The sequence below is a fragment of the Nannobrachium achirus genome (genome assembly GCF_963921795.1).
Source record: "Nannobrachium achirus genome assembly, chromosome: 17".
Classification (NCBI taxonomy): domain Eukaryota; kingdom Metazoa; phylum Chordata; class Actinopteri; order Myctophiformes; family Myctophidae; genus Nannobrachium; species Nannobrachium achirus.
The window spans coordinates 31714608-31738985 of NC_137824.1; the positions used below are offsets into that span (position 1 = coordinate 31714608).

Below are 24378 nucleotides of genomic sequence, written 5' to 3' on the forward strand. Positions count from 1 at the left end.
CGTGTCCTTTCCAACTCTCCCCCCTCAGCGGCTCTTTAAAACCCTTACCAGGTGATATGTTTTATTGTGTTGATGGCTGTGGCGGCGTTCATCTCCATCCCTGTGGTTCCACGCGTGAAACGAACTCGTCTGTCGAAGAATAAACGCCAGTTTTCGCCTTTGGACGTGAAACCCACATTTCAGCGGGACCAAGAGCGGCGCCATGTTGTTGCTGAGAGGAGGCGTGTCCTTCTGAACCCGGTGCTAGGAGTTCACAGTCTGACGTTCCCATAGGCCAGAGGGACGCCACTGCGCTGTGATTGGCTGGTTGGTTGTCAGTAGAGACAAGAACTACATTCATAATGATTATGATAATAATAATTTGATTGATTAGTTTAGCTACATTTAACTTACATACATCTAAATATGGGCCCCTTTTCAATTATATTTTATTTATATTGCAATTATAAACCTGTAAGATATATTTGTGTTCCTTTTCTCTTAGACGATTAATTCCCCTTGCCTCTGATGTTGTGTTGTGTATTCATTGTATATTTTATTGTCAATAAAAATGTAGGAGAGAGAGGTTCCGAAATTGCTATTAATTTCAATGTTAACGAATAACTTCTGTAGTTTTCGCTCAGTCATCATTAATGTGAGAACACACGCGCGCGCGCCACATCTTCAATCAATCAATCAATCAATCAATCAATGGAATGTTGCTGTTTGTTTCTACAGAAGTTGTCTCCTCCTTGCATCAGTGCCATGGGAACCAACTAGTAGCCAATGACAGCCCGGCGACCCTGTGGGCTATGGCTTCCCAACTTTATCGTCAACCGTCAACAAAACAAACCGGGCCGATGCGTCACTTCCGAAGCTCTCTGGTCACGTGACCCAGGCACGTCGCTTCATGCGGAAGTGTAGATGTAAACAAACAGCTGTGATACTAAAATCCTTTAGACTAGTTTTTGGAAAAGAGGGGATGAGCTACTAGCGGATGGCGGGCCGTTCGAAACCCCAGCGGGAGCAGTGGATGATTGAAGCAGATGAACAAGGAGAGAGAGAAGCAGAGTTGTGGAGGAAGGCTAACGAGAACCGAAAGCGTGAGGCATGGGAGATTGAGTGCGACAGGCTCGAGGAAGCCGAAATGCGTGCAAAAGGAGGAGGAATGAGTGCGGTAGTGGAGGATGCAGGTGGTGGTTCGGTGGCAATGTCGGACATGGACTTGGACAAGAGAACCGATGAGGAGGAGTACACTCGAGCAGAGAAGAGAAAGAGGAGAAAAGCGAATGGATCAGTGGATGAGAAAACTAAAAGTGGTGAAAGTCAGAGAGTAAAGTACATAATGGGAATGAAAACGGAGCTAATGGTAGACGGGATTTTCAAGGACCAGCATAGAGTGTCAAAGTTTGTGGGGGAAAAGGTAGGAGAGGTCAAAGCGATCAGGATCAGTAGAAGTGGTATTGTAGTAGTTGAGTGCCGAACAGGGAGGCAGATGTTGGACGCTATGTCAAAAATCAAGAAATTTAGCGGTCACAGGGTGGTTTGCTTCGAGCTGGGAGCAACCCCAAACAGGGTGGGAGTGATCAGTGGGGTTCCACTAGAAATGGAAATGGATCCATTTCTTGAAGTTGCAGGAGTGAAAAAGGCGGAAAGAATGAGCAGATTCAAAGAAGGGAAGAAGGAGCCTAGTCTCTCAATAAAGGTAACGTTCCATGGAGAACTTCCAGAAAGGATTTATGTCGATTACGTCACGTACAGGGTCAGGCCATATGACAGGGGGCCACTCAGATGTTTCTCCTGTCAGGAGTACGGTCATGTTGCTGCGGTTTGTCGAGGAAGCAGAAAGTGTCGGAGATGTGGGGAGGAGAAATGTAGCGAGACGTGTGGCACTAAAGAAGAAGAACCAAAGTGCATTCACTGCAAGGGAACTCATTATGCAGGAGCGTCTGAGTGTCCTAGAAGGAAAAGGGAGGATCATGTTAAGAAGACCCGAGCAAGAGAGGGAATATCTTATGCGGAAGCAGTGAGGAGAGTGGAGGGGAACAATGACATGCCAGAGGCAGCAAAGCGTGAGGTGGCGGAAAAAACAAATAGAGAGGGGCAGAATATGTGGGTGGACAGGCGAAAGTTTCTGGCGTTTATCGCGATGGTGATAAACTGTGCAATTGAGATGAAAGGGAAATCTGAAAGGATTAAGATGGTACTGAACGCGGCCAGGATATTCCTGGGCATAGAGGACATTTCTGGAGAGGACATTGACAGTACCCTGAGGGAGGGGTTCGCGACTACTCAGACCACTGAGTCTGGGTAGTAGATGGACTGAAGAGATTACAGTAAGGGGATAAAGTGGGTGGGCACTGTAAATAAATTGCACTGAGGAATCACAAATTAGATATATTCCCAACCTGTGGAGGGCAGCAATATGCCACAAGGCATCCAGTCTGCCGGAAACTCACAAGAAGAAGAAGAAGAAGTCACTTCCGAATCCCACACACACAACACAGAGCTGTCACTTGTGTCAAGTTAAGCTAGCCAGGAGGTGAAGATCTGCTGCAGATCCCTCATTTATTGGACCATTCTGATCCGCACTGAACTTTAACAACGAGACGAGATAGACTTCTGAGTAGTTTATGAATGTGTCAATCATAAGAGGTAACTGTATGAGTGTACGTTGGCCTTTAATCTTCAACACAGTCGTGTTGAGCAAGCCAAGCTAAAGAAGAACACGTTGTCTGGGCTGAGCTGCTCTTTGTCACACACACAGACATCAGGTCAGTGGAACAGCACAAGGGCTTTGATTGACATTTAGATTTCACCTGCTATGTTTTACTGCTAATGTGTGGTTTGAATAACTGTACATCTGTACATGGCCGCAATAAGCGACTCAGAGGGTATCATGACTTCTCATTCGCAATTCTTTCCATTGACAGTGAGATAGAAAAGTCCTTTCTTATTGTGTAATTCACTGTTGTCTGTTGTCATAATATGAACAACTTTGTCAATACATTCCCTAAAACCAAATTTCTTCATATGTTTCCTTTATTCCAAAGCAAGTTGTTTTAAAGGAGCACAATATGGTATCAAGTTGCTTAGTCATAATTATGATTATTATACTGTATAAGAGTCATATAATCCACTGTCAGTGTCAATAGTCTCTACACATAATAATAATCTAATAATTGACAAAAAGATATATCATTCATATTACTGGTGATAGTTTGTAAATTATATTCATACACTATTATTGCGACCGAAGATCGCAGTATACCATGAGAAATGTCGCAGCTTGTCTTCGTGTCAGTCAGTCAGTACACTTTTCTTTTTTCTTTCTTTTTTTTTTTACAATCTATTGGTTGGTTCCCTTGTCACTGTGACATCACAGGTGACATCACCTATGTAAAAGTCCATATGCGTATTCCTGAGAATCTCTTTTATGCCCATATATGAAGATACCTGATGTCATCGATATATCACTGGCCAGATGGCCAAGCCATGGCCCATATCTGTGTGGCTGGTTCAGATAGGGATCTCCATGTATGGGCATACAATATATTGTATGCATATGGATACATATTAGTATTAATAAAGGATAAAATAAAATAGGGTTCCATATATGGGCATTCCCAGAAACAAAATCCGTTTTATGCCCATATAATATGGAGATTTCTGATGTCATCAATCTGAAGAGCCTGCTTTAAGGCCCATTCCCACTGGGCCAGATAACAGATATCTGGAGATATTTCTCCAGATATTTTTCCATGCAAAGTGGATGGTAGACACAGATAAAAAATATATTTGCCACAGATAAAAGTATCTGTGGCAAATATCTGTGGTAGACTTTTTTTTTATCTGTATCTACCATCCACTTTGCATGGAAAAATATCTGGAGAAATATCTGGAGATATCTGTTATCTGCCCCAGTGGGAATGGGCCTTTACTCTGATTTACACCCTACCTTCCCTGAAAACGTTAATATTAAGTCCCTATATTTATATGGATATATATTAATAAAGGATAAAATAAATAAAATGTCCATATACAGTATGGGAATTCCCAGATGATACCCTGTTAGGGTACCTACCCCCTTATGCCCACATGGTATGGAGATCCCCAGGCATCAAACCCAGGCCCTAACTTGCTTGGCTTTACTAATTAACATACGTTTTATGCCCATATACTGTATGGAGATTGTTTATTGAATGAATACCCATTAGCTGACGCCTGGGCGACAGCTAGTCTTCCTGGATCCCTGTCCCAATGTCATCAATATTAAGGACATATCTGGGAATGCCCATATATGGGCAGGTTTTGACATAACATTGTTGACTATCATCATGCAGGGGTCTCCATATATGGGTAACTAGACCGACATATACATCACTGGCCAGATGGCCAAGAAGGCGTCTTTCTAGTATTGTACTAAAAGCATATTCTTTACAATAACTGTCCACCCAAGTGCAGATGGCACAACCAGACCTTAAAGCTGCATTAGATTTATTGTATAAAGTATGTATTAATACAATATAACTTTTACAATTGGGATGGTTGTATTTGGGCTCCCTTCTCTTTTAGATCCTGTCTATTTGACACAAACTTTGACACGATCATGTTTCTGGTTAGCTCTGGTCCATAGCGTTAGAGGAGTGCTCTAACGCTATGGACCAGAGTTTCTGGTTTGATATGAACATTTCTCTGCTGAGCTAGCAGGCAGGCTCCATTAGCTCAGTGGTAAAAATGTCAGCACTTCTGCAGGAGACAGGTTCAAATCTGGGTTCCCTATAGAGACACAAAGCAGACTCTTTGTCTCTCCTACCGGATACATGAGGGTCTAATTATTCTCCTTAAATTGTTGGCTTAGTAATTAAAAACAATTTCTACTCTTATTGTGGTTGCTGCTATAGGCAACACACTATTCTAGGTCAGAGTTTTTTTGCCAGCAAAGTGAACCTGCTTTTTGTTAACCTTTGCACAACAGAAAAGTGAAGCTTTTGGTCATGCTTCACTTCTGACATCACAATATATAATATAAATAGTAAGACGGAATTATTTTCCCAGTGGATTCCTTGCGACTTGTGTCAGTGCAACCACGCTTCTCTTCTAGTTTTTATTATGATTTAGATCTCTGTAATTATATCTCACATCTTAGTATTCTACTCTTACCTGTACCTGTTGTGATTTCTTTCTTGCTTACTGCGGGCTGTGATGATGACTCCTGGGATCAAATGAAGGTCCCTCTACCTCTACCTCAGGATGCCTTGTCCCAGTCAACAACTGAACAATGTCAACAACAACAGCTGCCAGGATCAACACCCAACCATGAAGCAGGTTCGATTCGCCAACAGTAACAATTCGCCTGCTGATGCTGCTGCTACTGGGGTGTCCAATGACGATCAGGCAGCAGTCGTCACTCTCAGCATACAGCCGGAGATAGTCCAAGAGTCTCTGGGACCTCAGCTGAAACTGCTCCCCTTAAACGACCAGATACGAGAATTACAAACTATAATCAGAGACAAGTGAGTGCTCTTTCTGAACTGCCTTCATATACTGTGGAATCCTGAGTGTTAATTTAACTCAGTTTAAACCTTATGGGTCCATTTGGTTAGATTTGTACACTATTCATAGTACAGATGTGTAAGGGTCCATTTGGTTTCATTTATGCTCTCAGATTAAGTTAACACGGAGAATTGTAACTACGCCGGCTTACGTTACTTGGATTGGTTGTTAATTGTGTTTATAGTGAGGCTTTCCCAAATGCAATTCCAACACTTGTTTTTCTTCTCAATTCTTGATAAATGAATGGGCGATTTTGTTCATGTTCACAGGACAACCAGCAGAGGAGATTTTGTGTTTTGTGCCGATCGACTGGTAAGATCATCCACTCACCACCACAGATATAAAAACCTAGATACCTCATTCGCCGCTGCAGTTCATTGGAGCGACCTGTATCGCCCATATTGTGGCGAGGGAGGGCAAGCTTCCGCGCGCGTCACAGAAAGACCAGAGTGCACTTAGTTGCTATATCCAAACGCACCCTGGGTTACAAAAAGACCCACCCCCACCTTCCTCTGATTGGCCTTCCTAGATGACACTGGGCTTAACAAACGTGGAAGCTTGCCCTTGCGCCTCGCGATGCAGATGCCCCAAAGCCAGAAGAGGCGTCTACCTTTCTATGTCTATGCTCACCACCACCTTAAACTGTTTGTGACTGGGGCGCACAAACTTCTCAGTGGCTCAGGAGGGAGAGACTGTCTGGGAATTGCAAGTTCCCTGGTTTGTGTTGTGTTGCCTGGTTAAGGAGAACTTTTCAATCTTATCATCTAATTGGTCTTCACTAATGCTAAGGTTGACAATGGGTGATGTGTGTCTCTGAGCAAGACACTAAACTAAATGCCCAACTGCTCCCTAGTTCACTCACACTGAGCAAACCACTGCTGGCTCAATCCAGAGAACTGATCACTATAATATTTACCCACCTGCTATTTTCAATGAATGTTCACCTTGGTATGTTTGTCTATTATGACATGCCCAGAATAGGTTTGCTAATGTTAATGCTGAATAGGTAAGCTAGGGTTAATGATGAGTTTTTCCATCTTCAGATCAGACTTGTGGTTGAAGAGGGACTGAATCAGCTCCCCTATTCAGAGTGCACTGTCACCACACCCACAGGTGAGTGCTTGAACCATCATAAAAGCATTTTCAGCTTCACATTGAGGCCCTGTTAGATGACAACGGTCTCTAGAGAAAACGGCGAGGTTGCATTGTCACCTTTTTTCTAACATTTATACGAAGACACACGAGTGAATGAAAGGCTGTGGTGTGCATGCCAGGTAGCTACTGTAAGTGACGTAATGTCCGCTCTACTTCCTATCACAGCTGTCTCGCTTGCTTTGTTTACATTCTCGGCTGCACAGCTGAGCCGACGTCATCCATGACATGACACATTTTGCTGGTTTCCCCGTTTTTGCTGTTCAGATGGAGAAGCGAGGTAGAGCGTTCTCAAAGATTTTCACCCTGGAAGTAGGGCTGTCACGATATGACATTTTACATGACGATTAATTGTCACTCAAATAATTGGCGATTAACGATTTAATTGTGTTTTTGTCGTTGATAATTACATTTCTTTTTGGCTTTTAGGCTTTGAAGTTGTACATGGTAGATATGACACCTACAAAGAAATTACTGACATATTTGACAACTTACTACTTAAAAGTAGCCGATCTACAAGCTCACAAGCGTAGATCTGCTATTTCCACTATTTCGGCCATTTTTCAACATTCACGATTATGACGATTATGACAAAATAATTGCGATAATGTCAAATAATCACGATTAGACGATTATGTAATAATTGTGACAGCCCTACCTGGAAGGAGGTTTCACTTTGTTGCGTTTTCAACCCCTGAAAATGCTTTTGTCGTCTAAACAGGCAGCATATCTGACATTCTATTTTACCGTTTTCTATAGAAACTGTTTCCGTCTAAACAGGGCTTTAGATACAAAACATTGGCTAAAAATATCCGATTAGTTTACAGATACCAATTTTACCGATATAGCATTTTAAAACAAATATCGGACGATAATCACATGATGAAATGTATTTAAAGCTAATTGAAAGCACATAGGAAGTACCGATGCCGACCAGCAAGGGCCGCTACTGTGCCAAACAGATAGTTGGAAGAATAGAAAAGCAGCAGCAACCAGTTTTGTTCATAACACAAACATTGATCCTCGTTTTGTTTCACTGCAGGGTACAAGTATGAAGGAGTAAAGTTTGAGAGAGGCAACTGTGGAGTCAGCATTATGAGGAGTGGTAAGTCAAACGTAAATGCGTAGATAAGTAGATGTGATTATGATATCCCTAGAAATAAGTATCATAAGGCAAAGGCACTTAAGCAAAACAGATGGCTGTCAACACTATAATTTTATATCCCTGGGAAGTGATTATTGTGTAATTGCTGTGAGGAAAAGTAAACCCCATGTGGTTGTTGTTCCATTAAAGGGAAATGGCACTCTGGGGTGAGTTTTATTCACTTTCCTGCAAGGTAAATGAATTCAGTCTGCATATAATCAGTCCTGACTCCAGACATAAAGCGATAGGCATAGATCGCTGTTTCTCAAACTGGTGAGAACAAGCACAGGTCTAGATCAACAGTTTGTATGGGTCGTGTGTAAATATCCCCTTTGTTTTGTTTCCTACATTTAAAAAATATATATTATTTCAAAAGATTAAACATTTTTAAACAAATTAATCACAACTTTTCATCAGTTAAAAACAATTCCACAAAAGTCGTTAATAAATTAATTTTCCACAAATAAATGAAAATAGGTGCTCTGTAAAAGTAGCTGCCCACCACCACCACGTAGGTTGTGCGTTCAAGTCCACCGTGGCGCAGACAACTTTGTTGAGCGTCTACACCATTGGTTCTCAAAGTGGGGTCCGGGGACCCCCCATGTTCCAGAGGGTCCCCAGATAAATGATGGATAGTTTAGGAACCAAATGGATCCTTATGTGGTTGTAACTCTGAGAGTGTACAAATTTGTACCCATTTGTACACTGAGTCATGGTGGTCCATGGTCTAATACAGATGTGCTCACATTGGGGTCCAGGGACACTTAGGACCCTAGATATATCTTCATCTTTTATATATATTTTCAAAACATCTTGACATTCTTTGATACCATAAATCTCGTATGGGGTTCCTTGGCACAAAATCTTTTCAGATGGGGGTCCGCGGCCAAATGCACATTAATTTAGGGGTCCTTGACATTATAAAGTTTGAGAACCAGTGGTCTACACGAACACCATTAGCCAATTAGAGGGTGATAATTGGCACTGCACGTAATCCTACGGGCTGAGACTGCATCCGTCAACAGGGAGTGTTGGGCGGGAGGAGTAGGACGAAGGCTCTATGTCCTCCCGATGGGGGCTCCTCACTGATGTACTGTAGGGCAAATATCTCATTTCTCTTTTGGGTCTTGAGCTAAAAGGTTTGGGAACCACTGTTCTAGTCTAGATAGACCAGTTTAAGTAAAGAAAATGGAGAACCTCTTCCGCCACTGCGTGAACGTTGCTTCCCGGTAGAATTGCTCTCTAAGCCTGCTGTGTGTCATTGTGCTGACAGGTGAGGCTATGGAACAGGGCCTCAGAGACTGCTGCCGATCCATCCGCATCGGCAAGATCCTCATCCAGAGTGACGAGGAAACCCAGAAAGCAAAGGTCTACTATGCAAAGTTCCCCCCGGACGTGTACAGGAGGAAAGTGCTGCTCATGTACCCCATCCTCAGTAAGTCACAAGCATCCCACTTGTGGGGCAACAGTTAATCGAACTGATCGATTATAAACAATTATTGATAATCAACTTGAATACAAAATAATTGATTTTGGGGGAGGGGTTTAAAAAAATATTGTTTTCCTGTCGTTTTACATAAACATGCTAGTCCATTTTGCTATTAACCGAAAAGTAAATGATAGAATAATCACTAAGAAAATGGATCAATCTTTGTTATTTTTGATTCATCTTGAAATATTGCCTAAAATAAGGTACAGAACATAATGTAAGTACAAAATGATGGCTCATCACAAATCATTTGAACCTAAGAAGACATTGAATTGAATTCACAAACCCAAATGTAATATGGAACAAAAGAAAAGCAATAATATTTTGGTAAAGTGGTAAATAGGTCATTTAAGAAATGTTTAAATGCACTACTAAGCTGATTATTCGATTACTAAAATGTTTTACAAAACGTTGCGAGCTTGTAGATTCATTTTCCTGATGTTTCGATTAAAACGTGACAATCAGTTTTCCTCTGGTTTATAAATTACCTTTCAGTTGACCCTTTCAGCCAGCTCTACATTTCCAGGCCAAATAGCCCCCCTTGATAATCATACAGTAGCTGTTAGGGGCAAATTACACACTGCCTGCTGCGTGATGGCCAGCTAGCAGCACAATACCGTAATGAAAGCCTCCAGAAATAGTATTAATGCAGGGGTCTTCAACAATGTGTCTGGGACCCCTAGGGGGTCCTCAGAGTTACTACAGGGGGGCCGCCAAATCTTTGTGTGATAGGACAATTGTTTAAAATTAACAACTTGAACCCTATTCTGAGGAGAACTTTTGCCAAAAATAGCAGATCTACAAGCTCTCAACGGCGTTGAGAGCTTGTAGATCGGCTATCTTCGGCAAATATGTTTGGTGTAGAAGTAAAAAAGAGCAGACCAAGTTTATGTAGTATCGACAATTTAAGTAGTTAAATGTCTGAAAAAGCACATTAACACAAATCCAACATGTCAAACAAGTCTATGAATCTATCTATGAAATCAATGAAAATCTGCAACACAATTGTATACAATATGTAGTGGGGGTCCCTGCTGTATCTCCCTCTCAGCTAAGGGGTCCTTGGCCTGAAAATGTTTAAGAACCCTGTTCTAATAGATTCAACATTCCAGGGGTTGTATTTCACTCTCGCATACATCTATGTGGATTGAAATAATTATGTTGATGTGAAATGCTCTGCAGTCTGCTGAGCATTATCCCTTATTTTATAACATTAAACAAACTCAAAGCTCAAAAACAAAGGGATACCACACCAAGGTTCAAGGAACCCTAGCGCCCCTATTGGGGGTACCGACATTTGGCAAGAAATCTACAATGTCACAACACGGCACGCTGTGAGTGTCGTAGTAGGGCTGGGCCATGTGGACCAATTTAAAATTCAAATATTTTTGACTAAATGCCTCTTCCGATATTGATGATAATATATATTTTCCGATCTGCAAGCACACAAGCTACAATCGATTTATATCGATATATTGCTCAGCTCTAGTTTCTAGATATCTCTTCATTGTGTCTGTGTGTGTGCGCGCGCGCGCGTGTGTGTGTGCAGGTACAGGGAACACTGTGATCGAGGCTGTCAGAGTTCTGATAGAACATGGAGTTCAACCCAAACACATCATTCTGCTTAGTCTCTTCTCCACTCCACATGGTACTGTATTGTTACTTTTAATTAATTAGATTAGATTTGTTTTGTTGTTGAAAATATCCAATCTACAAGCTCACGACACGACGCGAGCTTGTAGATAGGCAATTTGACAATGGCCAACTAATTTCATTATGGTGACAAACCTAAACTCATTGTTATGCCATCTTCTAGGAGCCAAGTCCATAATCCAGGAGTTCCCAGACATAACTATCTTGACCACAGAGGTGCATCCCGTTGCTCCAACACATTTTGGACAGAGATACTTTGGCACGGACTGAACCTACGGACCACCTGAAGAACACAACATTTCATTGCCTTCTTTAATCCGCAAACGGTCTCTAAACTGACAGGAAGTGTTTGATTTGATGAATTGTATTTATTTTTTTTCTGCCGTGTCTATGCACTATAGGGACAACTCAATGCTAAACATTGTGTAGAATTCAAGCAGGTTGATTTTATTTTGCATGTTACATCCACCGATGGATCAAATAAAAGATTGATATACTTTGTCGACAGACGGAACAGTAAGAGAAGCGGTTAGCAGTATTTTCAGGTTTTTAACAGTGTATTTAAAAGAGTGACCAGTGACCACCAACCACCATTAAGTACTACTGTACATCAAAGAACGCTAGAAAGGGGTCCTATGTAATGTAATGCAGCAACATCCTTGTGTACAGAACTGTAAATGGAACAGGTGTGACTTGTCCCTTAATGTTAAATAAATGTCCACATTTTATAAATCCAGTTAATTTCAACAAGTTATTTCAAGGCTGCATTTCACTCAACACACAGTAAAGTTAATCTGCAGCGAGTTCATCAATAAATAAAAACACACACCACATAAGACACTCGACAGCCACAACTCTCACATCTCTACACATGCGTTCAAATACCAACACATACAACTCCACAGATAGAGTAACATAAAAGTAAGATTTTGATGAAAGTTGGATAAAATATTTAAATGTTTCATTTGGCTTGAACAACAAGAAATGATACGTGTGGGGTCAGACTTTGTTAGCACTGCTAACAAACTGCACAGGAATAACGGTTTAGCCTTGATAAAAACCAATGTGATTCCAACCTGGACACTGGCTTCCAGTGTGAACATAGCCTAATTAAATGCAAGGTACAGTAGGTGCAAGAACGGCCGCTTACCAAGTTTACACCGACTTCTTACCAATTTTCATTTTACCCTATATGAAGAACACCCTAGAGATTATGATTTGGTTCTAGAATGCCAGTTGTTTAATCTCTCGTTACCAGGACGTTTTAACAAAAAAAAAGACTGTCCTCAGTCTCTAGTTGAGTGAGGTTTTTAGAGACCGACTTGTGAGTCTATAATGAAACAAGACAGTCTTTTTCCTCAAATACATACAGTATTTCAAGGTTTGGATACACGAGAACTTCAAGGTTATACTGTATACATAGTCTCATTTACTACGAAAGAAGTTGACCATCATTACGTACATTAGTTGAGAAGCCTACATTATAACCAAACAGTCTCAATAAGAGCATTTTAAATAGATACAAAAAAAGCGAACAGTGCAAGAATTTATGTAGATTGCATGAGGTCACCAATACCTTAATAGTTTTGACTAAAGTATTCCTAATTTAAACTATGGAGAACAAAGGAATGTGATGATAAAAAACAATAACATCCACAAATGCTAATGGAATTTACAGAGGATGGCAGGCAGCAGTGTTCTCTCAGAGGTTTCAGGTAGATTTTCCAAAGATTTTTTAAAGCTGCAATCCATAAGTTTTATGTCCTATAAAGATTCGGAGCCTGGTCTCCCATGTGGGTGACTGACCACACCTCTACCACTCATCCAAACTAGGGATGGGACGATAATCCTTATTGTTTATCGTGATAAAAAACAGTGAATAATCGTATCGCGGAAATTTAAATGTATCGTGAAATTGTCCTCCGTCATGCACTGGGATCAATTCACCTTTTATTTGCCGGGCTGCATATCTGGTACCGTTTAAAGACTCGATCTTTGGTAAAACGAGGGAAATCTCGCTCTTTCGAACGACCCATCATTTCGACAAAGGAGCGTCCGGAGGGTTAGCGACTCATGCCACGGAGGTTAGGTTTAGGGTAAGGGTTAGAGTTGGGTGTTGAAAAGATGACACGTAGTAACAGCGAAACGGACTTGCATGGAAATAACGTACTTGATAGAGTTTTTATTTATTTTACAAGCTCACAACACAACGCGTTGTGAGCTTGTAGATCTGCTATTTTTTGGCAAAATGTTCCGCCCAGGATAATGGATGTTGGGGATATTTTCGTGATAATATCGTAGATCGCAATTTCTTTGGTCACAATATCGTCCCATCCCTAATCCAAACCAAGAGGGTATCCCCGCAGTGGAGATATTGCACCTATTCGCTTCAGGCATTACTACTTGCCAACCAGTAGGTGTACAATCCAACACCAGGGTCTTAAATGGCTCAATAGAAGAGGAGGGAGACCACCTCCGACCACTGCAGATGTACTAGTTATACTGGATTAACATGCTCTACCATACAGGTGTAGAATTACATTTTATTAACATACTCTACCATACAGATTGGTTAAAATAACATTTCATTCATTAAAATAAGTTACGGATTGCAGCTTTAAGTTTAACTACAATTTATAATTTATAGGAGTGTATATGGCCCAGGTGCTCTCTTCTGATGCACAACCTTATACCATTTACGCTCCACTGAAATTTCCACGCCACATCGTGCACGCAAACAGAGGTCATCCGGTGCACCCTCTGGGCGTGGCTTAAAAAAACATCAGCACTGCAGGTTTTAAGCAGCAGGCTAGTCAATTTCAAACCAGTTTGCCTTAGTGCTGCCACTTGTAATGAAATTACAACTCAATACATCACAGCAAATACAGACACTAGCCCACTCCTCAAACCCTGTGATACATTCTTTAAAAGTGTAGGTCCACAAAACAGACAGGGCACGGTCAACAGTCAACACAGTGTACTCAATAGCCTATGTTAACCACTTGAACCCTAGTGTCCCTATTGTTAGGCGACCCTTTGGCAAAAATAGCAGATCAAATACGAAGGGAACAGACCTCACAACGCGTCGTGTTGCCACTCATTGTGAGCTTGTGGATCTGCCATTTTCGGCAAAGAGATTTGGTATAGACGGAAACAGAAGTAGGGGGGTATGCAGTATAACCCCTGGAAGACTACAGTCAACAAAGTATACACAGTAGGGTTTAAGTGGTTATGTCCTTTAGGAAAATGAGGTCTCCATGCAGGGGTATGGTTCCTGCCCACCGTCGCAGATACTACTCGGTTCAGAACTTCAGATCCACCACGGTGCAGCCGGCTTGGCCGAGTGTCCATATACTGTATGAACACGATCCCTGTGTGTGTGTGTGTGTGTGTGTGTGGGAGGGAAGCCGGGGCGCGGAGGGTGATCTGTGCCGCCGCACAAGTGACTCCTTCAGGTTGGTCAGGTGTGTGAGGACCTCAAGGTGCAACACTGTAAATGCACTGTACACTCACAGGCCTACAGTAGAACATGAGACATTAGGAAAAGCAGACATTATCCCAGTTCAAAAATAATCTCTAGTCCCCACACAGAAGCTGGTGCTCACAGCATGAAGAACCACAGAGAGAAGTTGAAGTCCCACAGTAAACAATGCTCGTCTCCCGACTTTGTGAGTTGACGCTTAAGAGTGACGTTATTTTTTTCCAACCCGTCGTCAAATCAACGTGATGCTGCCGTGAATCCGGCCGACGCGGAGAGGAAGGTTCATGACGAATGAATGTCCGTCCTGTTCCGTTTCTTCACAATAATGCAAATACAACACCAGGATAAAAAGTGGCAATGATAAAGAAATGCAGATTTCATCCACACGTTTTGGCTTCTCTGTAGTGTGTGAAATCTTCAGTGTCTGAACGTGTCCAGGACATTCGGAATGCGATTTGCCTCATGGTACAAAGAGACTAATGAACTTACGTCCGCTGTTCCAGGGTTAAAAAGTTCCAAGCTGACACCTGCCTTACTCCTCCATCTCTATGGTAACAGAAGGGTCTTGGTCATCAGCTAGAATGAACAACAAAAAACAACAAACAATGATCATAGCACATTCAACATGGATCAATGCCTTTTTGTACAAACTAATCCAAACACGCATTTCCACCCACTGTTCATCCGTCCAGGCTATGGGACAGATCCTATAGCCTGTGGTGAAAATGCTTTGGGATAAGTTAAAACTCGACTTCCTCATTCCTTGCAAATGCTAATTTCCATTTGTAAGTTCAGATCGAATGGTCAAACCACTGAGGACAAAAATGAACGGAGAGAGTTTTGTTCATTTTATAGTAGGCTAGTATGATTGTTTTTAGTATGAGTGTTTTGCTTCATCTGACCACAAGATGGCAGTATAGAGCATTGACTGGACCAGGAGAACTCAGTGCATCATATTCCCTGGTTTACAGCAACATAAATAAAAAGAAGGTAGGGTCCTCTAAGTCATTTTCTATCATGTAATTCCCAAGGACCCAATTGTTCAGAAATGATTTGTTCACAAGCTGGTCCAGCCATTTCACCAAACTTCTGTTTCCAGTTTTGGCTCCCATGGCGTCCGCCTGGCTGAATTATAGCCTTGGTTTTCAGAAGGTGGCACACCCGTTTCCTATTCCCGTTAATTTTCCAATAGCTTTGTTTGACTGACTTTGCAGTAGTTTTGAAATGAAGAGAGTCAGTGTCCCAGCGTCTACAGATCTAAAGGAACTCACCAATGCTCCCGTCATCAGACCCCTCATCAGACTCCTCCCACATCTCTTCATTGGCCAGTAAAGGATTCTGGGATTCGTTCAGACTCTTTAAGGGGAAGTAGTGTCCATTCCCTTGACTGTTAAACCAAACACAAGTTAAAAGGGAACAACGTGAAGCAACAATCTTTCACTCCAATATTACAACATAATTCTGTCACATGATTAACATCCCTGTCCCTGGTGTGTGCCAAATGTGATGCTGATGATGATCATAAGGATGATGCTGGTGACATTCTGGTCATTGTAGGGTTGGGTTTCTAGAGCCAGAAAATAACGTATTCAGACTCGATACGGTCAGAGTCAAACGAATTATCCTCAATTCATGCATCACGTCTGTAATGCGTGGGCGTTGTATGCCTCTTGCCTACAGCTGCATTCACATGCACAGGCTCACATGCAATTCACCCAAATGTTTCAAAAAGGGATTGGAAGGATTAAAATTCCATAAGAAGATTGACCCGGATTCCGAAGCAACAATGCTTTTGTGATCATGTGAACATGTAGGAGCCAAGTCCAAGGTGGAGCACGCACATCCAAATTCTATTGAATAGGTGCTGGACAAACATATGTACAATGGTAGAGAAGAAATGTCACTGTACTGTAGCTCCCAGAAAAGATCTTTAACTCATTTGCTGCTATGGCCGAGGAGCCCGAAAAAATCCCGATGTACGGCCCTGCCATGCCCGAGGAACCAGAGAATTTCCCGTTAAAAAAATAAATAAATAATAATAAAAAATAAAAAATTGACCCCAAAAAATGTAGTAGGCATGATAGCAATCGCGAAATTGCATGTTTAACCCCCATAGCAACCCCATCTTTCAAACATGGCAGCCATCTTTGTTTATATTTTAGGAAAACATAATGGCTGCTATCTCATGAATGCCTGAACGGATTTCCATTCGGATTTTTTTGTTTGAAAGCTGTGAGCAATGTGGACACACGTGGTGCATTATCTAGGCATGGGTGTGCATGATCCGTGCACTATGAATTACATGGAAGTCTATGGAGACACGGGCATATGAGAGTACGAAGGTATTGTTAAATGGCAGCAAATGAGTTAATAAAGACAGAGTTAGAGTTGCCTGACTGCGAGCGCCAGACATCTCACACTACGTTTCACTTCGGGATGAGAGTCTGAGATTACGGACGGAGATTCTACTTCGGCGTGGGCGGGCTAAAGCCTATTGACGTCACACACACACACACATACACGCGACGGCGACGTGGCGTGACATTGCAAAAATACGTTATTTCTCATAACATATTATATGTCTGCATGTTTACGTTAATGCAAAATGGTATTAAAACGTGAAGAAACGGCACTATTGCATCGTTTATTAAAATAATACGAGTCGAGTCTGACTCCGCCATGACAGTTTTCACGGACCAATCAGAGTCCACTAGACTCTCACGTGGGCAGAGGACACCTATCAGAGTCCACGAGCGTGTCTCACGTGAGCTCAAGAGCTCTGTTTGGAGGGGGCTGGGACCGGAGCAGCCAAACCACGTGCCCCAAGCATACAACCCTGATTGGCCCATTCAATGCGCCCGCTCTTCAGGCGCAATCGAAATAGAATAAAATATGTGCAGCTTCAGTCCACACTACAAACCTCCCACCAACAGGGGGTGGTGATGTGCGGACTGAAGTATCAGGCTAGAGTTAGAGGACTACGTTTCAACCCATAATGGTCTTCATCAGGTCTTGAAATTGCCCTTTTTTATGCCTACATAATTTCTCTTTGTGGAACAGAACCATACCTTTGCTCTCTGCCCTGCTCTCAATAAATATAAAAGTGATGTGGTTTTTTTTGTTGGTGTGGGCCCACACTTTTCCTCTCTTTTGATTTAAAAGTCTGCTTTTAGGACATGACTAGCAAGTTTTTACATTAGGGCACCTGCCTTCCCAATCATCGCTGTCGGGTGGAGAATGTGTGTTGTATGGAGAATATAGGTTGCTGAATTAAAAAAGGAGATGCAGTGTTCCAGCATACAATAAGGTCAGACTGAAGAGGTCCTTTGTCCATCAGTCGACTTTGAGGCTTAATCTGGAGTTTGACCAGGGGTAGGCTAAGCAGTGGACATTGCCCTTGTTTTTATGTACCGGTAAGTATTCTTGTTTTTGTTCTGATTTATGTCAAATGTGTGTATATGCGTTTTGCATACAGGGCTCCTGGGTCGCAAGACAATTTTCAGTGTGAGCTGACAATAACGTACTATATCATATCATTACAGATATATAAGTGAAAATAACCAACACCTCTATCTGCTATTTTCACTACTTATGTGCAACACTCTTGTATGATGAAGTAGGGCATTCAATTAAGACACCCTAAGGCCGAGAAGCGACCGTCAGGTCGGGCTGAAACAACAGAGCTTCTGGCACCGCACAGAGAGACACACAAACAGACGTTGCATTTCATGTGAGAGCCAATCAGTGACGCGCCACAGAGTCATGTGAGTGAGACCCGTGTGAAAGGCAATCAGCGACATGTGACTGAGTGAGTTACACCAAAATGTGTTACTTACAACCTTTTGTGACCTGCCTTCATGTTTGGAATGGGAGGGAGGAAGTGAAGTCGATAGGTAACGAAATGTTGTGCATTAGGGTGACGGACATGAGGTGGACGTTGTATAAAATATGGAGACACAAGCTTTCTGCCCGACCTTGACGATATGGATGCAAGTTTAAGTGTGTGAATGTGAATGTCAAACTGACCTTGTGAAAACAGGGATGAACCACAGCCTCCTGTCCTCCCCAAACACCTGCTGCAGGTTTCTGCGAAGGCCCACGTTGAAGCCGTTTCTGTCTGGACCACCGACAAACACCGGAGCTGAGAAGGCCTCTGGAACAGCACCAACACAACAGGTGCAAAACATGAATCGAATAAGATAACCCATTTTCTAAAAATACAGAAAATAACAGATCTAATGCTTATTTTTGCGAGACACTGTACAATGAAGTACAAAATATGGGCCGCTGGCGTAGCGGTCCAGGCACCTAGGCTCAGTGTAGCCTGACAGCGTGTCACAGGTTCAAGTCCCAATCCCCACAGCCTTTTCTGCATGTCACTCCCCATCTCTCCCCCCCCCCCCCCCCCCCCCCCCCCCCATTTCCTGTAAGCCTACTATCTATTTCTATCAATAAAATTGAATTCATATTTTGTGTATCATTTTGTAGATATATAAAAATACATATGTATCCCCCAAAAACATGCTTCTCGGTTATTTGATTAATAGAAAGCGTAATTGACAGAATAAATCGTTAAGAAGATAATCGCTAGAGGGACACAGAATGAAACTCAACGCAGGGAATCTTATGTCTGAGACTCCGTATTCTGATAAATATGTAAATCGTTACCTAACGTGGAGCGATTCTTGGCCACCAACCAGCAGTGGTAGCCGAACAGGAACATGAGACTGACAAAGAACATGAGCGCCACAAACATCAGGAAGAGGACGTGGAACTTCGCAGGGCCGTTTGGCAGGTCCCCCTGGGAGAGAGAGAGAAACAAGAGAGGCAGAAACCTGAGACACTCCGGTGGGCTCCACAATAAAATGTTCTGTTCTCTGGACAACCGGGGGGGGGGGGGGGGGGGGGGACTTGCAAAGCGGGATCTCCCACAGGTTCGATCACACACGCACACGCGTGTGCACACACACACACACACACACTTTTTTTTTTTTTTGCTTTTTCTGCCCTCATTGATAGTCAGGAAATGGGGAGAGAGAGCTGAGGAGTGACACGCAGCAAAGATCAGTGAACTACTTCTGTGACTGTTGTGAGCTTTACATCTCGTTCACCTTAATACAGAGTAACCTAAATCAGCTTTTGTTTTGTTGTACACTGTTCTGTTTATGATGGCAAGAAATTGGTAGAACTTGCCTGCTGCAATGTATCACCAAGTTATTCCACTGTGTGTGTGTGTGTGTGTGTGTGTGTGTGTGTGTGTGTGTGTGTGTGTGTGTGTGTGTGTGTGTGTGTGTGTGTGTGTGTGTGTGTGTCTGTGTGTGTGTGTGTGTGTGTGTGTGTGTGTGTGTGTGTGTGTGTATAATACTGTATATATAAACACATAAACTTTCTTCTTGATTATTTGGTTTTAAGTCGGTAGAGCTATGATGTCAGACCCAGAACTATAATGTGCCACTCACCACCCAGAACCTGAGGAAGTACTGCAGCACAGTGGCTGAGATGTACACACAGTACAACATGGAGTACGCCAGGAACAGCAGGAAGAACTTGTAGTTGGAAAAGCCCACGCAGTTGTTCACCCTGAAAGACAAAAAAATACACCAGTCAGCATAGCATCTGGTACACGGAAATTACAACGTAATAATTGTTCAATATTCGGTTATGATTATCCAGTATCCACTCAAGCCTTTGTCATACAAGTAGTGAAAATAGATCTACAACAAGCTCACAACACGTTGCATCATGACAAACTGTGCAAACCAGGGAAGTCAGGTTGAAAGTGGTTCACACATCGATAATCGCAGTGAGTGAATTCTGAATTATGTTATGTAATGATACTCTTTTTCATAGGTTTTCATAGGTTTATACTTGCATTTAACATAAAATACAAACATATTTTTAAACAAAATAAAACATAAAAGTTGGTCTGAGCTTACCATGGGCAATGATGGTCCATCTTCAACACACATCTGAAATAAGGCACATTCATTATTGCCTTGGCCTAAAGGTAAAACCACTGTTTCTCTTATTCAAAATTCTGCAGTGCAGCACAATGTTGCTCTTTCTAAATTCCATATATATCATGCAGGTGTGACACTATGGTCCAGTACGGTAGATACAACAATGATTTACATAGAAATTATTTAATGCCGTTTCATTTTGCACTCAAACTCACAATTGTCCAAATTTCACACCAAATGTTAAAGGTGCGGAAATGTGATACAGTTTAGTTCAAACAAAGCTCTTCATTAAACAAAAATAATAATTTTAGTTGGGTTACAAATGTCATCCAATCAGGAGAGAGAACCCCACAGAGATAATTTTGTCTGATCATTTATTAGTTTCATCACTTCCAATTTCACTTGTTTATCCAATGATGAGTATGAGTTCTTTCTCCTGAATGGATGAAATAGTATCCCGAACTGTATTTTCCATTTACTAATGAGCTGGAGAGAATGAGATACCCCTGTACTAAACAAAAACTCTATAGCAATTATTACTATGGCAATATACAGGTAGTGCTATTTAACAATGATTTTATATAAATAAAAAAAGTACTTTAAAGCACCTTCATGTGGTCAATTAACAAATACAAATACTTTTTTTTTTACACACAAAATCCTAAGCCTCTGAGCTCACTTTTACACTTTACATGTGAATGACAAACTTCCAGGTATTGATTTGTCCTTTTCTACAAATAGAAAGTGATCTGAAAATGGAGTCTTCCTTTGCGTCCTCCCCTCTTAGTTCAGGTGACACCAACCATTGCTCTCATTGAACATGTTTTGGGTGATTCTCTTTCAAACAGATTGGGTGCCTGTGAGAGCAACACCTCCTAATTATCAACACACTCCCCGGGGCGAACAAATATCCTCTTGCCTGGGGGCAATCTCTCTAATGTTGAGTGTCCTGGAGGAGGAAAGGGGTGCTTACGTTTCACAAACAGAGCAGTGATGACATCGGTCAGGCTTCAGTACCTGGCAGCGGTCACAGAACCTGATCGCTGGAAGACAAGAGGGACGGTCAGTCGAAAGCGTGGACACTTGAGCCGAGCTTGCCCTTCAAATTCACTTCCTGCAAACCTAGAACCTTAGTCTGAGCTATGAGCGCTATCAGCACTAATGAAAAGAGACACATTGGCTAATTACAGTGGCGGAGGTCCATGCATGCTGCAGAGCCACACACATTCTCAGACACACGCTCTAGTGACACAGCTAATTACCCTGGGATATTTTCAACACAAAGAGGATTAGAAGATGCGGAACAGTGCTTGAAAGGCCAGGGGTTGAGAGCTGTAATTTGTGCACATACTCTTAAATGCTGAATTACAGAATCTCTCTTAACAGTTTAACAACAGGGGTTGGAACAGATATGATGCTGTGCCCTTTTCAAGGCTCACAGGATCTCTCAGCACTGGCATACAGGTGATCAGCCACACAGCCAGGCAGCAGAGCCTTGTCACGGACACCACGGGGAAGTCGTTTTAGAGAAACCAGAGCCTTACCTCCAGATTGCGCTCGAGTGAAGATGGGCAGTTTCTTTGCAATCTCAACCAGGATTTGTTTCTGAGCATCTGGCCTCTCCTCCATCTCGTATCGCTCTTTGTCTGAATATGACAGCTGGAACTGTACACAACACGCTGACTTTTAGATAGAATTAGGTCATTCACCAGGTATAATTACTATAAGGACTTTATGTTGGGGGGTAGGTTTACACCTGGAGTGTGAAACTGACGTTCAGCGGGCCAGATGTGGCCCACAAAAGGGTCCAATCTGGCCGGCAGATTGCTTTTAAGAACCACATAAATGTGGAACATACATAACATGACACTAACCTTTTTGCAAGGAGATGCAGGCGGAGTGAAGATGGACTTCCAGTAAGTCCATGAGAACATTGCAAAGCAAACATGGAATACCAGTAGATAGCATACTGTAGACAATGAGACATAGCATCAATAAAATGTCAGTATGTATGAAATATAGCATCTCGGCTATTTCCAAGAGATTTTGGAAATACTAGCAGACCTAGTAGGCCTAGAGACCCCTGGGGGACCCCCGTCATCAATGCATATTGGGGTTAAGTGAGTCGAGTGATTAATCAGCTGCAGTTTCATACATAAGACATGATAAGAGATCAACTCACCTTTTTCCAGTGAGTTGGTGAGTGTGACTGAAAAACACCAAACACAACGTAAGCTTATAATATAATATTATTAGTATTATTATCTTGTTGTTGTTGTTGTTGTTACCATCATCATCATCATTATTATGGGAGTGCTCACATATTGCACAATAAGCTACAGTTAGGCTAGCTAAAGCTAGACAGTCAAACGAGGAACTAGAATCCAGTTGGTGAACTTATAGCTCCCTGTAGCTAGGCTGTCAACAATAACACAACATGACAGCAAATGTATGTTGTCGAAAATCGCAATCGTAACAATAACAATCGATTGGATATATGAAAGATCGCAGCGCAAAACCACTTCCACCCAGTGTGTGTGTGTGTGTGGTAATATTTTGGTCTACACTGCTGCTGCTGTTGTCTGTGTGTCGAGTTAAAAAATCACAACACAAAGGCGGATCGGATCATATACTTACACAAGCACAGCTCAAAGACATAAGCGTAGTAGGACCAAAGAACCACGGAACTGATGATGATGACGGGAATCCAGGAGAAGACCCTCTGGCAGCAACGCAGCCCTCTGGACAGAGACATGTTGGTCCATCTAGCCCCGGCCGACATCTGCGCTCGACTAGCGTCCCTGCTGGGGTTTATCGTTATGATCCATCCGCGCATCCTCCCGATCGGAGAGCGATTAGCAGCACTTCTTCTTCACCCATCCATCCAGAGGAGGAGATGATGATGGTGATGTGATGATGGTGGTCTGCTCTTCATGGAGGTGCCGAGGTGGTGTTGTTATATTAAACTGGGTTTATTGTTGCATTTCTCCATCCCCACCACCACGCGCGCTGCACCTGCACCTGCTGCTGCGTTCTGCCAAAGACTGTGTGAGCCATGCATATGCAGGTGACCAAAAAAAGAGGACTGACTGACCCAAGGTGTACAGTAGGCTATGGGTGCGTTTACTATTTAGTGATTTTCAACCCTTTTCATTTCATTCAAGGACCCCTGTCCTGTTTACGCCATGGATCCTCCCCATTTGATACTTTTACTTGTTTTCCTCTCCATCTCCTATAGTCTACTGAGTAGACTATAGGTAGAGTAGACTCTACTCTACATGATGGGATCACAAATAAAGAATGCATTGCTAAAGTTCTAAATCTAAAAATGGGTGCAGCTTTGGTTTGCTCTATAGCCTACTGTACTGCAGTGCTTCTCAAACCTTTCAAGGACCCCCCAGTGGCATTAGGCTATGGACCCAATTTATATTGTAAAATCAATGTTAATTTAACTCTGAGTGTACAGGTTCCATTTGTACACTCTCTGAGTTACATACCCATAAATGTCCAATTGTCCATTTGGTTCCTAACTATGATTTAGCTGGGGACCCCCTGCAACTCCCTCAAGGACCCCTTGGGGTCCCCAGACCCCACTTTGAGAACCAATGCCATATACAGTATGCTGTAGAACTGATGAGATGAGTTATTGACATTGTCTTTAGTTTTATCCATGCAGTCACAAGACGTCACCGCCAATATATAAGAGAGATAAAGAGTTAATGCCTTGCAGTTTGAGGAGTGCTGCTGATTACATATCATTTATATCTTAGAGCTGTTCACAGTATATAGCAACTCAATGTATTCACATTCTTCAAACATGCAGGTTTTGTGTAGAGCAGACACTTAATTGCAAGGCCATCACCCTGTTGGTTGGGCCAAGTGATAACCAGTGGTGGACAGTAACTGAGTAATTAAGTACAGATTCAAAGGATTTGTATTTTTACATTTCTTACTTATTCACTTA

General features: G+C 42.2%; 3 protein-coding genes across 4 annotated transcripts in view; 1 reads left to right on the forward strand and 2 right to left on the reverse strand.

The window, feature by feature from the left end:
* Positions 1-216, reverse strand: part of abcb7 (ATP-binding cassette, sub-family B (MDR/TAP), member 7) — a 57371-nt gene extending 57155 nt beyond the window's left edge. Inside the window, exon 1 of the mRNA XM_080746351.1 lies at positions 49-216. Coding sequence (XP_080602477.1) covers positions 49-204 — 156 coding nt within the window. The 5' untranslated portion in view covers positions 205-216. The remainder of the gene's footprint in view (positions 1-48) is intronic.
* Positions 217-2424: 2208 nt separating this feature from the next.
* Positions 2425-11950, forward strand: LOC308302140 (uracil phosphoribosyltransferase homolog). 2 transcript variants are annotated; one of them, XM_080746355.1, is made up of 8 exons: positions 2425-2634; positions 5211-5495; positions 5805-5847; positions 6579-6648; positions 7730-7792; positions 9105-9266; positions 10870-10968; positions 11137-11950. In XM_080746355.1, the coding sequence occupies exons 2-8, from the start codon at positions 5233-5235 to the stop codon at positions 11241-11243; spliced, it is 807 nt and encodes a 268-aa protein (XP_080602481.1). In that variant the 5' UTR covers positions 2425-2634; positions 5211-5232; the 3' UTR covers positions 11244-11950. The 2 variants fall into 2 exon arrangements, with proteins under 2 accessions (XP_080602481.1, XP_080602480.1); XM_080746354.1 differs by having other exon boundaries at positions 2425-2753; positions 11137-11942.
* Positions 11951-12036: 86 nt separating this feature from the next.
* Positions 12037-23184, reverse strand: zdhhc15b (zDHHC palmitoyltransferase 15b). The gene is made up of 11 exons (XM_080746353.1): positions 23052-23184; positions 22597-22623; positions 22289-22383; positions 21959-22079; positions 21388-21457; positions 20391-20423; positions 19914-20034; positions 19123-19255; positions 18481-18607; positions 15726-15841; positions 12037-15030 (listed from the first exon to the last, which is right to left on the reverse strand). Exons 1-11 carry the CDS (start codon positions 23167-23169, stop codon positions 14987-14989), a joined length of 1005 nt encoding a protein of 334 aa, XP_080602479.1. The 5' UTR covers positions 23170-23184; the 3' UTR covers positions 12037-14986.
* Positions 23185-24378: the final 1194 nt, after the last annotated feature.